The 18008-nt window shown below is 34.6% G+C and overlaps 1 protein-coding gene across 8 annotated transcripts in view; it reads right to left on the bottom strand.

The window, feature by feature from the left end:
- The window catches only part of ASXL3 (ASXL transcriptional regulator 3), a 173262-nt gene that overhangs the window by 94433 nt on the left and 60821 nt on the right, over positions 1-18008 (bottom strand). For all 8 annotated transcript variants that reach the window (XM_054460883.2, XM_063653528.1, XM_063653529.1 and 5 more), the window contains 2 exons: positions 11796-11904; positions 10446-10554 (listed from right to left, as the gene is read on the bottom strand). In XM_054460883.2, coding sequence (XP_054316858.2) covers positions 10446-10554; positions 11796-11904 — 218 coding nt within the window. The remainder of the gene's footprint in view (positions 1-10445; positions 10555-11795; positions 11905-18008) is intronic.

Here is an 18008-nt window from a genome sequence, read left to right as displayed (position 1 = left end):
GAAGCCTTCTTAAATTATTTTCTCAAATTATTCTAAAGTCAATTAGGGATAATATGAAAGCCAAATGACAGAATTTCCTTTGCAAGACAGTAGGAAGTTGCACGACCTGCCACTAATTATAGATAGATTTCTCTTTGCCATCTTTACTCATTGTCTTATTTAATGAGTAAAGTCAGTTTTGTGCTTTTGCATGGGGAAATAAAAATAAAATTTAAAAGTCAAAATTAGAAATCACAATGCTTACATAAAATGGCAGAAGCTGTGTGGGTGCAGAACCACAACACAGACCAGGATCTGTACATTATATAGTCTCTGCAACACCGATATTATGTACTATTAATTGCTCTCTGTCCCACTGAGCCACCCAATAAGTAACAAGCTATCTGAGGAAACTGGTGCTCAAAGACCTAATAAAGACAAGGAGGGGAGCAGCCTTTTACCAATTTCATTTCTGTAAGTTCTCTTTCCAAACACTCCCTTTCATTCTTCTGAATAATCAGACTAGATGTTCTCAAATCACAACAGTTTTCTGTATGAATGATCTTGACATACATTATAGGTTGGTATTCCCTCCTAATGTAATTTAAAAAAGTTATATGAATAAAAAATTTAACTCAAAGGATACATAGTGTATTAGGAATAACACTGTGGTACATTGTTAGAAGTCAATAAAATCTGAATAGAGGGCTGGGTCTTAGAGGAAGTTTATTGGTTTATTGATTAATCATTCAGTTGCACAACTTTTATTGAGTACTTTCCCTCATGCCAATCACTGTATAAGATGCTGGGGGAAAAACAGCGAAAAAGATCGAATACCTGAGTTGGAGGCCATAAGAATTTTTAAAAAATGTTTTCAAAGAACACTGGTCTAGATATAGACCATTAATTCTACCTGAGGAAAACTACCGATGAAAACTTAACAATAATAAATTTGTTTTGAAAGATCAACAAGCAGACAGTTCAGAAGTATCCCCAAATGGCAAATAAACACAACAGTTTATGTTTGGGTTATAATTTGTTTTATGTACAGTATTTATATTTGAAATTGTGTATATCAGATATTTTGGATACAGCCAGAAAATACATGCTACAAATTGTTAAAAAGATTTGAACAGGGAAAACCATCTGACCCCAATTAAATCATTCCTGAACTCTATTTTTAAAATCCTTCTTGAATTCAGCCTAAGCAGAACTGCCTTTTCTAAAAACATTTGTTTCAAGATAGGTATAGGTATTTGGGTTTAAGCAAATTTCCTTGTTACATTAAAAGAAAATCCAAAGGATATGAGTTGCCAAGAAAAGTCAGTAAATAGATTAATAAATTGCTAGTAATACTAGCAATAAAATAATGGAAACAGCAATTTTTCCTAAGACCCTTTCAAAGGACATGGAGTCTAAAAATTATAAGCACTGATTCTCTTGATAACGTTTAGAACAACATCTTCTATAATGAAACATACCTAATGTAACTAGAATGATTACTATATTTTATAACCTGCTTCATTAGCCCAATGAAGCCTCTTCTTATTCAGAAGAGATTTTCAGAAAAAAAGCAAAATAAACCAAGAGGAATGTTGAATCAGATAATAATTATACCAACCATATATCAGTGAGAAAATGCTGCTGCAAAATGTCATCACGCCAGAGACCTTAGTGATTTGGGTGGCTGATATCATATGATACAAATGTCGTTCACCTGCCACAGAAATGGATATGCCACCACCTCATTACAATGGCTACAAATGGTTCACAGACATTTTGGTTAGAACACTGAAGCTCCAAAGGTAACTAGGAAGACCATTGTATACACTAAAGATGTAGCTATAAGAATCTCTCCTACAAGTACTCAATTTATCAGCCAGGCCAATTTAGTCATACTATTATCTCTAGATATTCATAAAAATATCTCCTTAAACACAGAGGAGAGAAAACCCAAACCAAAAATAAATATATTTAGTAGGAAAAGCATATATTGTAGTTACCAGCCTTTAGCCACCTAACCTCCTCCTACCATAGAACCAACAAGGATTTCGCTCACAGGGTAATGGAGAGTAATAATACTATATGCTGTTTGTGTGGGAAAAATAACATCAGAGGCTATTTATTTTATACTGGTATAACCCCTGTGATCTTCCACACTGCATCAGGTTTCTGAAACATCTGCACAGAAATAAAGCAATCAGCCTAGAAAATGAGAAACAGAAAAAAGTGGACAGGAAGGAGATCAGCAAAAGGTTGGCACAGGTCAAGGTTAAGTGTTTCATTCATGGGCATCACTACTAATTATTTCATACTTTACCATATAAACTATAAATTCCGATAAAGGGGAATCAGGTTAGCTATCCAGATGCCAATTTGAGAAATGGTTATATAATATAACTGTAAAGAAAAGTGAGAACGAATTATCTGGCATCAATGAAAAAGTACTTTTTTTAAAGAACATGAGTGTTTTGTTCATATCTACAGTCACAGATTATATAAATCAAACAGAAATTGGCTAGTTAAGATGTGTAATTGAGGGAATACCTTCAATTCTGTTTTTGAGAAGTAGTTTGTTGTTTTATTATGAGATCATATTCTGTTATCAATCTTTAGTTTTATGAGATCATATTCTGTTCTCGATCTTTATATTATGAAATATTTATCTCATAATTCAAGAAGAGAGATGAAAGTATGCTTAAATGGGTCACTTTATCCCATTTAAAAGAAAACGTTTTCCTACATGACTCTGGACTGTTAAAATTGACCAAAATCCATCTAGACAAGAATGAAGTTCACAGTTCAAGAGGAAATATGTAAGAAAAAGAGGTCTCTGAAAGATAAAAGAAATGAAAAGTGTCTGTAAGTAATGTTTGAAAGAGTTGGGATAAGTCGTTTGGAGAAGTTAAGATGAAGGGGTGACCATCTGTTGTTTATCATCAGAGCACAGAAAAAAAAAGGAGGAAATTAGCTTAATTAAAAGCACAAAAGATTTCAACATAAAGAAAAAAATCTTCTCTATAAAAGTTATCAAGAACTTCACAGGGAGAAGTATAAGGGGGACTGTGCGATTTCTATCCCCCTGATCATATACTATTAGAATATTGTCTACTTCAATTGAGTGGTTTAAGAAAAACACTGGCAGGAGACAGGAATCAGGGCTTCATGATCTTTTGAAATTCCTCACGCTTCTTGTGAACTGTATAATCTGGGGGCTGGGATAAAAGAAAGGAGAAGGAGAAAGAGTGGGCAATGGAAGTTCTATATCCTGCCAATGGTCATTTCTGACTGTGAAGAGTATTCGCTTTCCTCTGTGTTTTCTTCAACGTGTAACTAAAACAACATAATTTTCACATACTTAAGTTTCTCTAGGCCACCAATGTAGAGCAGGTGTCTCCATGAACAAACAAAGCTGTTGCCTAAAATGCAGAGCTGTTGGATGAAAGACAAATTAGCTTAACCTCCCAAAATTAGGGGACCTGGTTCAGGCATAGAGGGAATATCCTTCCTGTCCCCTGCAAGATTCTTAGGAATGGCTGCCGGGTAGTTGGTCACACTGTGTTATCTTTCTCCACGATCATGTAGAAGCCTGTTGACACTCTCCTACCCCCACCCTCCTGAACACAAAGATGCAGACACACAATATCCAATGTAAAACTACACTGGAGCATTCACAGGCAAGTTACTGTAAAACCTCCAGCAAAACAAGACCAGAATACCAACTGACACTGGGTAGGTGGGCAACATCTTCCAAAGTTACTCAAAACACTCCCTTCACAACTCCATGGTCACCCTCATTTTCCTTTTTTGTAGCCTTGTATAAAATTGCCTCATGAGCTGTCAGTGTGACTACTCCCCAGGGTGTCCGGACCTTTTAAATGTATGCCCCAATTTCTCCATGAAGCTTCTCATCTGCATGTAACTGATGTCTCAATTGAGATTATATTCACACACTTCAGGCCTCCTTAACACACTTTTCACTTTTGATAAAAGACCCCTCAAACTGCAGCCTCAGAGCCAATGAAAACAAAGAGTGAGCTGAGTAATGTTTCATTAAGTTAACACAACTCTGCCAAGAATCACACAATCAGAAACTCACTTATAAAACTGGCCATAAAGAATAATGAAAAAGGACTCCATAAAATTCTTCAAATGTTGGAATCATTATTTGCCCTGGGATCTAAGGTCTTTTTTTTTTTTTTTTTCGCCCCAACAGAAACTTTTAAAATACTAATTCCCTTGCTAGAGTGCTGCTTCCTCCCTGAAAGCCATTAGGGTTAATAGCAAGCAGAACCTTTTTTGATCTCTGTGGATGAAACGTGTACAATCTCTAGTTTCCTCATTTAAAAGAAATATATAGTATGGTTGCTGTTGATTTTAAGCATAAACTATATTAGGGCCACAAAAAGAGAAACTTAATTTTTCTTGTTAATAACAATTTATAGACAGAGGATGAAGAGAGCGAAGACTGTCTACTGATGGTATCATCTCATATAAAATATGTATGAGTTCTGCAGACCAGCAACACATTGTGAGTCAACTTAATATGTGTTAGGAAACTCATGATATATCAATGTATTATTCTCAGAAAACAACTCAGACACAAACATACCCATAAATCTCTGACTAAAATAGACCATAAAATTTATAATATTTTACTTGGGTGGCACAGATTTATACTTATATAAGCATAAATGGTCATGGGTTGTCAACACAGATACATCAAGTAATTCACCTAAATCATTCTTTGATCTCTAAAGCTTAGCTTGTAAAATGTGAAGTTTACATTCTCAAGTCTAATTATTATTAACTTGAGAAACTCTTCAGAAGTCAAAGAAACACATAACCATAGTTCTGTGTCTTGTAAATTCCACAATTAAAAATATACCACTTTTCCTACATTGTAAAATTTTTCAACAAAACTTTATAACAAAGTACCTTGGCAACACATCTCCCATTTTAAAAGAATGTTTCCCTGCCCAGTTGATCCCAAAAAGAGAACTAAAGTATTATAATCATTATCTTAACTCTGCCTAAGGACTCAAGTGTTAATGACTGGAATCAAACTGCTAAGATTTCTTATCAGTTTTTACAAAATACTTTCTTCTCAAATACTTCTCTGCTTATCCCCTAAATGGTACAGCAAATGTCAATAAATAGTTGTCAATCTGATATAACACTATGGTAGCAGCGGCTTATTCTTTCAGCGCATCAAGGGTATGTTACGAATTGATGGTTAATATTCTTCTCAATACTCCCCAGTCTTTCATCCCAAAGGATGAATATAAGAAGGAAAGATGAATAAAATAGCAAAACAGATGGTGTACTCATCTCCCACTCCCTCTCTCCCTCCTTTCCAACTTTTCTCTCCCACACCCCTCTCTCTTGCTCCCTCATACACACACATCCACTCATATACCCAACCTTCTCTCTCTGATCACATTTTCAAAGTATATTTGTACAGCTGTAGGAAGTGTGGAAAGTATATCCATTCTAACTTTTGGTTCAAATATATATTAGAAACAGAGTAAGCAAGAAAATCACCTAAAGCAGTTCAGTTTCCTGAAATCTATTATTGAATTTTAAGAAATCATGTGGTATCCCACTATTTTATTGGGATAACCCAAGGGTTCCTCTTTGTCAAAGTCTTAAGTTTAGGATCATAATGGATGTGAACTAACGTTGGAAAGGCAAACCGTACCAATGATGACTGGCTAATAAGTGTTGCCTGTGGTTCCAGGCAAGGTATCAGAGTAATGAGAGCCTGGCCTTTGGTGTCACACCTGGGCTTGCAATTTGGATGGGACATTTAACCTAAGTTTGTTCCCTCGGAGGTAAAAATAAAACAAAATAACAAAATACTCAATACATTTTCAATATCTAGGTTTGAAAATGTGTCCTGAGGCTAGATTAATAAGCTATACATAGAAGCACAGGGTACTTACATGGAGATACAATTGTGGTTTGCAATAAGATGCAAAAGTGAGCAAGTCAAGGAATACTCAAGGAAATAAGCTATTTACTATTCTTTCACTGATTTCCCAAAGTAATTTCCCGAATGCAACTTCAAAAGAGAGGTCAGGAAATCTAAGTTTTGTCACATTAGCTGGATATGTTTGGGTATGTGTTATTTGGTGAAGTGCCTATTCACATTTTACATTAGGAAAGTTTGCTTATCCCTGTTTTGGTTACACTATTGGCCAAGTGCTCTTATGCTATCTGTCACCCTTTCTCAGCTACTAAACTCCCAAGGTTTCCTCTGGAATTTAGGATGTCATTATGAAAATCTCCTGCAGCCTCCATATTTTCTCTGAAAACTCCCTTTACTTCTTAATATACAAAATCTGGCTGTCTTCCCAGCCAGGACACTGGTTCCTCTGGAATGCTTTCAGGTGGCAGCCTTTTTCTTTTCTACACCTCTTGTACCACTGGGCCTGGAAATGGAATAAGTGACCTATATTCTCCTCACTGTTCCCTCCAAACCATTCTCCCTCCCTGGTTCCTATGATGCCTCCAGCATTGTATCTCATGTCATCAGACTATATTACTAACTATTCAACCTACTGTACTTATCTGCCAACTCTTGGTTACTCTCCTTGATTTTCTGAATATGTTAGCTGCTAATATGACATCTTGTCAATGTTAATTCTACTATAATTGTCTGTTTCAATATCCATGCTGATGATTCTCTAATATCTTATGCAAGAGCCACCACCAGACTTTTGTTTGTACAAAAAAGAAAAGGCAATCTTTTTTTCCAGGTGGATCCAGTCCCGTCCCACAGCACTAGGTTGGGCAAATGGAGGGGTGCTGAATTTCAGCCGCTGATGCCACCTCATCCAGGCAACTCTTGAGTGTACACATGGCCTAAGCACTCTTGATAGCCTGAAACCTAGCCCCCTTCTTTCTTATCAGCTCTGAAAATACATCCCATAATAGTATCCTAAATTCAATCCATGCATTCCACTCTCATATCACTTACACTTCCAACTCATTTCCTTCAGAACACCAAATCAAACAACCTTTTCACACCAATGAGACTTCCTTCTTCACGCTATCCTTTACTCACCTCCACATCAACTTAAATTCTATGGACATTTGCCTTCATTACTCCACTTCATATACCCTTAACTCCTTTCTTCCTCTCTTGCTTCATCATTTACATTTGGCAAAACCCCAGCTTCAGTCACTATCCACATCTTCTGCACTTGTAGAGTGGTCCCGAACATGACTGGAGAAAAATGGACAACCATGTAGGTTGGTCTCCTAGTAAATTCAGGATGACTAACCTTAAGAATGTCCTTAATGCTGTCAGACTCTCTCAGACAAATATTTTATATCTTCTCCTTAAGTCCATAAAACTACCTCCACTATTCTCACCCTTAACTGATGGACTACTTTTCTATTTTGCTGAGAAAAATAACACACACAGAAGCAAACTTCTACGAGCCCCTTCCACAAGTATTGGCCTACCTTCACTTCTACTGAAACACCCTTGCTTTTCCTACTGCCTCGTTTAGAGCACCTGTCTACATCTCTTGCTAAGACCAATCTCTCCATTTGCTGAATAGGTCCCATTCTCCCTCATCTAACTAAAGCATGACAACAGAACACCCCTGCCACATTATCAATTTTCCTCAATTGAAATGTTCCCATTAGTGAATAATTTGCTAATAATTGTTTCCCATTTTTTAAAACTGTCTCTTGATTCTTTCCTTTCCAGCCATTTTCCCACTCCACTCCTTCCCCGACCTCAAAATTCCTTGAAAGAATTGTCTACACTTGTGGTCTCTAATTCCTCTCCTCTCATTCTCTTGAACCCACCTTATTCAGGCTATGTCTTACCATTCCACAAAAATTACCATTGCCAAATTCATCAATACACTCATAAAGGTAAATCCAGTGGCAATTTCCTAATCTTCATCATGAATTCACATTATCAAAAGCATTGACACATTTGAGTCGCTTGACCCTCAAAAATACTTTCTTCATCTGGTTTCCAGGACAGAAAATCTTACCGTGTCCATTTACCTTCAGTCTCACTGTTTTCTACACTCTCTCCAAGCCCTTAAAATTCAAGTGCCCCTGAGCCCAGTCTTTGGGTCTTTTTTCTTTTCTATTTACCTTCAGTTCCTTGGTAATGTCATCCAGTTTCCTGTCTTTAACTACCATCTATAAACTGGACACTTCCAAATCAGTATCTCCAACAAGGATCTTTCCCATAATTTTCAGACAGATAAAATCAGTTATTTAACACATCCACCTAGATACTGAAAAAGAATCTCATGTCCAGAACTGAGCTCCTGATCAACAACGCCCTTCCCCTTAACTGGTTCCCTTGAAGATTCTTCCATCTAAATGAAGGACAATGCTATTGTTCAACTTGCTCACATACTCAAACCCTGGAGTTATCCCCAACTCCTTTCTCTATCTCACACTCACATTTATTTGCCAGCAGCTTCTGTTGGATCTACCAGAATCCAATCACTTTTCATCCCATCCACTGCTAGTACTTTCCTTCAAATCAACAACACCTCTCCTCTAGATTACGACAATAGCTGTCTAATGGGTCTCCGTGCTTTTTTCCTTGTTCTTTTATCTTTTTCGTAGTTAGTGATCCTGCTAAAACCTACATGTGGCCATTGCCTTTCTAGCTCAAAACTCTACAATGGCTTAATATCTCACTCAAAACAAAAGCCAGCATCAAGGAACTATATAACCTGGCCCCCATAACTTCCCTGGCTTTGTTTCTTACCATACTCTCCCGTGTTCACTTTGGCCTCACAGCCACACCAGCCTCTTGCTATCTCTGGAATATTCCAGGCACTCTCCTGCCTCAATGCCTTTGTAACTGCTGTTCCCTCTACCTGGAGTTCTCTCCCCTGAATGCCTGTTCTCTCATGCTCCTCAGGTCTTTTCTAAATGTAACCCTCTCCCCTACTCCCCCACTCCCTTATTTATTTTGCCCCATATCACTTGTCACCACTGAATAACCTATACATTTTAGATATTTATTTTGCTTATTTTCTGTCTCTCAAAGAAAATAAGCTTCATGAGACATTTGCTTTTGTTTTTCACTGCTGTAACTGCAATGTCAAGAATAGTACTTGGCACATGAAAGAAGCTCAGTATATATGTTGAGAGAGCACATGAGCACTCACCCAGGCAAGAGCACCACACTAGGAGCAACTGCAGTTAAGATTCTCCTTCACCCTCCTGAAAGGGAAAAGTATGCCCCACTCACCTCCCCTTTTAGAAAGCCAGAAATTACTATGATTTGCCTTTTCTCCTCTCTAATCAAAAAGACCAGCCAGGGTTCATACCATTACCACAACAATTGGGGGGATGCTCTAAAAGCCTGGGAATAGGGACAACAAGTCATATGAAAAGTAAAACATCCATAAAGCGGTCTGCAGCCATTCTTGTAACTTCCTTAGGACAATAAACTGTGTTTTTCCTATATTAAATTCACAACCTTTGCTACAGATCAGAGAGGAACAGAAGCGGTATCAGTCTTACAGGGTCTATCAGCACACAAGTTTAAAGAGAGCATTCAGTGAGCATGCAGAGGACAAACAAAAGGACTCCATGGCCATTAATAAAATGAATGACCTTGGGTTATTACTGAAATACAATATTTCTGCAAACATCCTTTAAGGTTTGTTTGTTTAAAGGTAATTTACTGATTCCTATGAGTCTACTGACAGAGACTTTAATCACACAGTTTTCTCTCAAATCATTATCTGGGTCCCTTTGTGGGACCAGTGGGTAGAGTAGAAGAAAGCACTGCAGCTATTGTGGGACAAAGATTTGCCAAAATTGCAGTGCAGAATTACATACACCGAAAGAATCACAATATAATTGCCTTGAGGAAGACAAAAATAAGTTCACATATAAAATTCAGAGGATAAAATTCAGAGGTGAAAAATGCCCCCCCCCACCCCCCCTTAAAATTCTGGAAGGTTCACTCGCTTCTCAAAAGTGTCTAACAAGAAAATATCTTATTTGGCCCTCTTTTCACTGTGAGTAATGATAACACTGAGCTTCATTTGCAAAAGACAAACCAAGGAACAAAGCTGTTATAAAACTACTTGTGATTACAGGAAAAATCAGCACAATCAGAAATAAAACATGAGCATTCTCAGTCCTCCCATAGGAATGAAACCACTAGATGCCCCCAGTAACCCTCTCACTTTGCAGGAGAAATATACTGATACTTAAAGAAGTATTTAAGAAAATTATTCAGGGAAATATGTACTGTTTAAAAACAACAAAAGCAAAGAACTATATACTTCTTTTAGATTTTCTCCTTTTTGAATCAAAACACCTTGATGATAAATCTCAGAGGTAAAAATTTAGAAGAAACCTGTATTGATAATGGTGGGAAATTCAATTAATGAATCATTGGCATTCTATATAACTTTTAAGAGAACAAGGGATTATATTTTGGAATTCATCACACTTACCTCCATTTTCTTCTCCATGGGCATTTGCCTCGGCCATATCTGTACCATCCAATTCAGATTCACAGACTAAATCCAACGTGCCATCTGCTGGGCATGACGACTCCTCTTTCTATATTATTTTGAAAAGTGATGATTTATGGAGAAGATGTATTAGCAACTAAAAACATTCAAAATACTTGCAGAATCCTACAGTATGATCAGTTATTTGTGACTTAACATTTCAATAATGATTTACTTTTTAATGTAAAATCATTCTTCTGTTAAAAAAAAAAACTGGGTAAAGCCCATTGCTACTGTTTTTTTTTGGATAAACTTTTAAAATCTATACCCAAAAAAAGTTTCCTTCTGACATATGTTGTTTCCATCTTTTTTCAATTCTACATTTTTCCTCATGTAAAGAAATGGCTTACCAACTCAGAATTTTAATCAGTTACTTAAATACCCAACTTGCTACAAAAAGCAATGGAAAAATTACAAGTCTTTCTGATTAACCTGTGTTATTTTCTGAAACACACGCAGTAGACCACAGCCTGATGCTTAGCAGCTAAAGAAGAATCCCTGCTTTGTTGTCTAACTTTTGACATTAAAAAAAAAAACTTACATGTAGTTAATGAACTTTAAATGTAATCCATGACTTATTAAAGCAGAGACTTCTTTTTAATTTCTAAGAAATAACACAATGAATTTACTTATTCCAAGTTACACAACCATTTGTAGATTATAAGCTTTTGTCTTCTGGAATTTTGCATTTCAGGTGGCATTTCTCCTAGATAAAAATGGGAATGCCTTTAAAATAATTATACTAAAATAATTTAAGACTCAGTTATCTGAAGCTTTTATTTCTCTCTTCTTCTCATACAAGTGTGCATTAGTAAAACTTCCTTGAGATCACCATTTGTTTTAAAATTGAATACTAGATTTAATTCAATGTTTTCAAGCAGAATGAATAAATGTTTTATTTTTATAAAAGACAAGGGCATACAGGTGTGAAGCCTGTATATCAACTGACGGTCATTAAGTCAAAGAGTTCATGGTAACTCTGATCATCTTAAACTCCTGGCCAATGACCCATGACACGCCTCCCCATAAATTTTAAGGAATCAAGAATTTTAAGGAAGCTACAATTATTCTCCATTACCATATGTCATGGAGTGAAACCACAGATATGCTTTCCTTAAAGAAAAATGTCATTCTTTATTCTTAATATGAAATCATTTTTAAGACATCTGTAAACATTTAAAAGGCATAGGAGTCATTCTTCTACTCTTCAAATCTAATTTTGTTTACCTTCACATGTCTGAAAAAATGCATGATAATAGTAATAACAATATGCAGAACAATGCAACTTACTTTGAGAGCATAAAGGCCTGACTTTCCAGGGATTTTGAAGAATGTTCCATCCCCTATTCGAGTGTTAGTGTGAAGCATTGCATTCAGACAGGCTAATGGAGAGGTTCCACTAGAAAATAAAAGTGTGCAAAAATGAAGCAGTCTGAGGTACAGCTTCTATTGCAAAACTGTTCTCTGAGTCTCGCTCTCTCTCTCTTAAAAAAAAAAAAAGACCTCTTTGCATGCCTTTTAAAAATACCCTCTCAACCCTGAAAACATCTACATTACAATAAAGGGCCAGTCCAGTTTCACCAAAGTTAATCAGATGCATCTGTCTTATAAGGCTTCAGGCAAAAGCCTCTTGAATTGAAATTATGCTTTTATTCATAGAGTCACCAATACTATATTTTACAGAAACGAAAGCCCAAATACTTATGTGATGTTATTTTACAAATAACACCATGAAGCCTTAGCTTTTAAATATTACAGACAACTTGATGGTTGCACTTGAATGATCCAAAAAAAAAAAAAAAAAAAACCCACCAAGTTCAAGAGCAGCTCCATCCCATAGGTTTAAAAGCAACAAAAGAATAATAAACCAGGGAAGAACTGATTTGAAATTATAAGTATTTAAGTTACTCACAGGACTGCATTTCTCACATGGCAAAATAAGAATGTACATATGTGTTTCTATCTCTGATACAGCCTCTACAATGACATCCTTTTCTCAGTTAGATATGTCAAAGAAATATGTTTTGGGAAATTCTGTCCAGCTAACAGAATTCTGTAGTAAACATGCAAGTGATTGGAATATAAGATCACTTTTTAAAGAAATCAAACAGCATTAAACTAACATGTAAAATATCAAAGTACATATGTATAAATATTATTAGAATGAGTTCATATACTTGAATGAGGTTTATAAAATATAAAGTACATATATATTTCCTGGAGTAGATTTTGGAACATATTTTGTGTTTTGATTGCAAACTAATATTTAGAAGCTAAAATTTAGAGCTACAATTGTTGCCTTTTAAAATTATACATCCATATACATTTTACTTCCTAATATGCCGAAATATCAATATCTGGTCAAACCAATTTTAGTTAAAAGCCCTAACCCCACTACACTCACATGCTTCTTAGGAATTATGGGTATTTAATTCACATTCTGAGACAATACAGCCTTTAGGATATGAAGCTTTCAAACTTTGAATTCATAAGTTCAGAATTCTAACTTTAAATTTTGAGGATAAAACATAATTTGTGCTCCTAATTAAAAGTTTTCTAAAGATCAAGACTATCAAATCTCTTACTTATAATGAAAAATCACCAGTAAAATGGAAAAGTCAAATATGCTGAATTGCCAGAACACACTTAATAGCAAGACAGCATATATATACATCATGGTCATGAGGATTTATAAGTATTATCATCCTACAAAGACAATTATTTTAGGAAGCAGCTTCTCTGTGCCAACATATAAATATGACTCCACTGAATTTGACAGGAAATAAGAATCTTAACATAAATTTGGTCACAGAACAATGCAGTTGTAACATTAAAGTACACATGGAAATAATGTTGTGTTTAGGTAATATCTTTCCTCATGAAGCTCCTACAAGTTTGCAGACCTCATTTCATTATTTTCTCTCACAAAAGATTTTTCTCATATTTAGAGTGGGCCCAGGCATACCTATAAAGTAAAATATATTCACCTCCCCAGAAATGTCTTTCCATGAATAAATTCCAAATAAATTACGCAATACATGTTATACTGAACATTGCAAATACATATTTTTACATTATAGTCTTCAGACAAAAGCATAGAAAATTTGAAGCTAAGAATGATTATGCCAAATTTTTGGAGTTTTAATTTAGTAGAACTGTCAGAAATACAGACTTTCCATAGGGACTTGGCAAGATGTTAACACGACAAGTAAAAAAGAATCCAATACATAAAAATGACACAATGTAGAATTTTAAAAATATAACTTAATAAAATTGTTCACCTAATATGAAACCTCACAATGCTGTTTCTTCTCTTTATTCCTAAGGCCCTAATGCACATGATTCCAAGAACTCAGATTCAGCACATTAAATAATAATACAGATTTAAAGGCAACGACTAAGTACTAAACAAATGTAACATTACTATAATTTACATTTCCTTTCTAAGGTATAGCAAGCTAAAGATAATTGTAGAAGATAAATTGGCTATTAAATAGCAATTGAATGCTGTGCTTGCTGCAAACATGTGATAAGCACCCAGTTTTCTACAAATAATAAGCTCTATTAAGCATGAATATATTATTAAATTATACTGTTTAATAACTCAATAAACAATATTTACTATGGAAAAATTTAAAAATATGTAATTCACAATCACAACATCTCCAAAGTCTCAATAACTATTGTAATTTCTATAAATCTTTCCCAAAAGAAACTTGTTTTATTTCAAAACTATACAACATTTGCATTAGAAAATAATATGCAATCAAATGCAAATTTTACAACTAAAATCACTCACTGATTAGTCACTTAGTTTTAAGCACATGAGTTTCATTCCTTTATGGAGGAAAAACTAGTTATTCTGGACCATTTTTTAAAAAAAACAATGAAAAATACGCATTAAAAGAGCTAAATGCTTATTAAAAGGTAACTGATTCATCCAATGTAAAATATACACAGGAAAATGTATTTCAAAAACATTTCACACCATTTCCTTATTGCTGCTATCCTCATCAATTCCATAAACTACAGAAAACTTAGACTACATTTTCTGCAGAAATATCTTAACTGCTATTGCATAGAAATAAATAGAAGTCTTACGTAATTTTATTGTTTTTATATTCAGAAAAAATAGAATTGGCATGTATACTATATATTGTATATACACACATATATATCTTAAACATAATGATTAACTGTGGGTAAAAAATGAGGCAGATGTACATGCTTTAAAAGTCTGTACTCTTAGAATTGATTGCCTTCTATGTAATGGTTCTTATTTTTAATTTATTCAACAAAATTTTCTTCACAGTTAATGCAAAGGCTCATCATCTCAGTCGGAATTTAGAAGTTTGAAATCCTGTAACTATATGTGTGTGTACATGAAATAATAAAACATCCAAGTTTTAATTTAAAAGTCTCCGAAATTTCAAATTTACTTACTTTCTAACAAGATGAATTGGAAAAACCGCGATATCCCGATTTATAGAAGGAAAACAAAAAGAAAGGAAGAAAACAAAGTTAGTTTTCCAACTTAAAATACAATTCTTCATCTTACCATTTCAACAAATAGGACAATGCACAGGAAACCCACCAAAGCCAAATTTGGCTGCCTATGGGGAGGCTGGGAAGAAAAAACTGGGGCACTGGGCTAAAAGGTGGCTTCGATTTTTTTCCCTAATACTTCTATGATGTTTTCATTTTGTTCACAAAGCCCATGTATTTCTATATAATAAATATAACTAGAAATAAATAAGCAGGACAATATTTGTCCCCAATTCTTTTCTTTCTCCCATCCCCTACAATTGGGCCCTTTCCTATACACCTGCCGGGGTAGATATACAGTTTATTCTACTTGTTTGTTTTTCCCCCTGGACTGTAAGGCTATGGACCCTTCTGGTTTGTTTTCATTTCCCACAACCCCTGAAGCAGAACAGGGGTGGAATCCGGAGGCAAGGGAGCAGGCATAATTTAAACTGTCTAGACATCAAAGAACCCCTAGAGATGCTTTACAGAGCCCCAGTGCTGTGTGAAATACAGAAAAACTATTGCTTTATATTATCAAATTGCTGATGGAACACACACAATTTTACCGATAGTGAATACTTAGTGAAAGGAATGAAAGACCTATCTATTAAATATTTTAAAAACCAGACAGAATACCTGGGGAATGCAATTGGAAGACTATGTGCAGGCATGACAAAGAAAATATAATTGTGAGTCACTATTCCTTTATATATAACATAATGATTTATAATATTTAAGTAATACAAATATTGAACTATTTTATTATATTAATGTTATGTCTTAATAAAAATTTCAGATGTAATCTATTTCCTGCTAACATTTCTTTAAGCCTCATTTTTTAAATATGGGAAAGTAAAAAAATTAATTCTGTATAACAAAAGCATAAAAACTCAGCAAATTCAAGCAGTTATTAAACATCATAATTAGTTACTGTGCTAAGTGCTATTAATATAAATTAATATAAACAATTATATGCTCATTCTTTCAAAAAATTAATAATTGCTTCTTTCAAGCATTTCAAGTGTTAGCTTTGAGAAAATATAAAGAATATATTTTAAGAGTAAGTTAGGTGGGTCTCGGGTGCAGGTAATATTTTAATTCTTGATACAGTATCTGTGTTCACTTTGTGAAAATTGTTTAGAATTTGTGGACTAAACTCTGTATATACTTCACAAAAATGATTTCTAGATGTTAAAAAATTAATAATGTACCCTTAGATTTATTTATTTAATGGGCGTGTCCCTACTAGTGGAGAAGAATGAGGATGGCTCCTAAACACACATAGTAACCCAGTGTACATCAACTGACAACTCAGTAACCTAGATGATTACAAACTACCCTAGAAAAACCAAGGCCAAATGAACTCATTACTCTTGGGAAATATTACTGTCAATAAGAAACTCTCTAAAATGACTGAAAATAAAATCTTAAAATTTAGAGGCCTTTATATATGTTATCTGAATGATATATATATGTATGTTATATATATATATAGTTATATACGTTATCTGAATAATTCCAATACAAAATGATCTATACTAAGCCTCAAATTTGATAGTGAAGAAACAGTGTCCCAGACTTCATGGTCTCTCAACAATCACTGGTGAAAGCTTTTATTGTGCACTAACATAAGAGGAATAAGAAAGATATAGAAAATATAAACATAAATGGGAATAATCCATCAAATAAGAGACGGGCCACATTTCAAAGGAAGATATTTTGTGATTTTCTATGTGAGGAAATGTGGTTTTTGATATTCAATATGTCTCTAAAGTAATGTTAAAATGCAGTACTGGTACTCTTTTTATCACGAGGGATTAAGACAAAAAATAGTTATCAAATAATATATGTTGTACACTTTAATTCTTAAATGTAGAGAAAGAACTTTGAACTCCAGACCTCAATGTGTATCACTGGTTGGCAAGAATATGTCTGTTTGTACAACAAGTAGAGACAGACATTTGAATTTAGAACTCTTATCCTATTAAAAACTACCAAGATATCATTAGAGAGACTATAGCGATTCGTACAGCCACACTCACTAAATGGACCTATTGTTTTAGGAATCAAAAATTCGAAAACATTAATACAAGGACAAAAGTTTGCTTAGTATTATTTTAAAACAGGATCTACAGGGAAATTAAGAAATAACCCTATATAAGTATAAACCAAAATATATGATCTGTATCATAATTTTCGAAGACCCTCAACTAAAATAGGAAGTGAGGTGGTTATCTTTAATTATAGACATCTAGTAAAGAACATGCCACATATACACCTAGACACTGACAATTGTTCCTCTACAATTACACATGTCATGACATGCTATATTACCATCCCTATGCTGGGGAAGGCGGTGGCAAACAACGAGGAAGACTGTGGGCTCTGGAGCCAGTCAGCCTGAGTTCAACGAGGTTGGGACCATTTAGGAGCTGTGTCACGTTGGACTTAACTTCTCTAGGTCACAGGTCCCTCGACTCTAAAATGTGGATAATAAAACTCACTATGTCCTAAAGAACTAATCAGAAGATTAAATGTGTTAAAACATATAAAGCACTTAGAACTGTGTCTGGTATGTGGTAAATGTTCAAAAATTGTGACTCATTTTATTAATACTACTACTACTAACCATAGTAACCAACATCTAAATGTAAAAAGAATGACAAATGGAAAGAAATTAGTATTTCACAGCTTGTTTAAAGAATTGGCTCAGGTAATATTTTAATTTTTAAAAAGATTTTAATTTCTAATTTCATTTTCATCTCAGTATCAAAAATAAGTGAAGACATGGGCATGTGTACACAGCTCGTCCATAGTCTCTCACATGTGGATAGTATTAAAAATAACTGACAACGTAGTAAGGGGACAGGGAGAAGAATGATAGCAACACATCTATTACTATAGCTACCATTTATTGAGCATCTATAATGTGCCTGGGCTTTCACAACTACTATCTATATGCCTCATGGCCACTCC

The sequence above is a fragment of the Pongo pygmaeus genome, chromosome 17 (genome assembly GCF_028885625.2).
Source record: "Pongo pygmaeus isolate AG05252 chromosome 17, NHGRI_mPonPyg2-v2.0_pri, whole genome shotgun sequence".
In the NCBI taxonomy this organism is placed as follows: Eukaryota; Metazoa; Chordata; class Mammalia; order Primates; family Hominidae; genus Pongo; species Pongo pygmaeus.
Note: the sequence above shows the minus strand (reverse complement) of the source record. Positions and strands in the feature narration are given on the sequence as shown.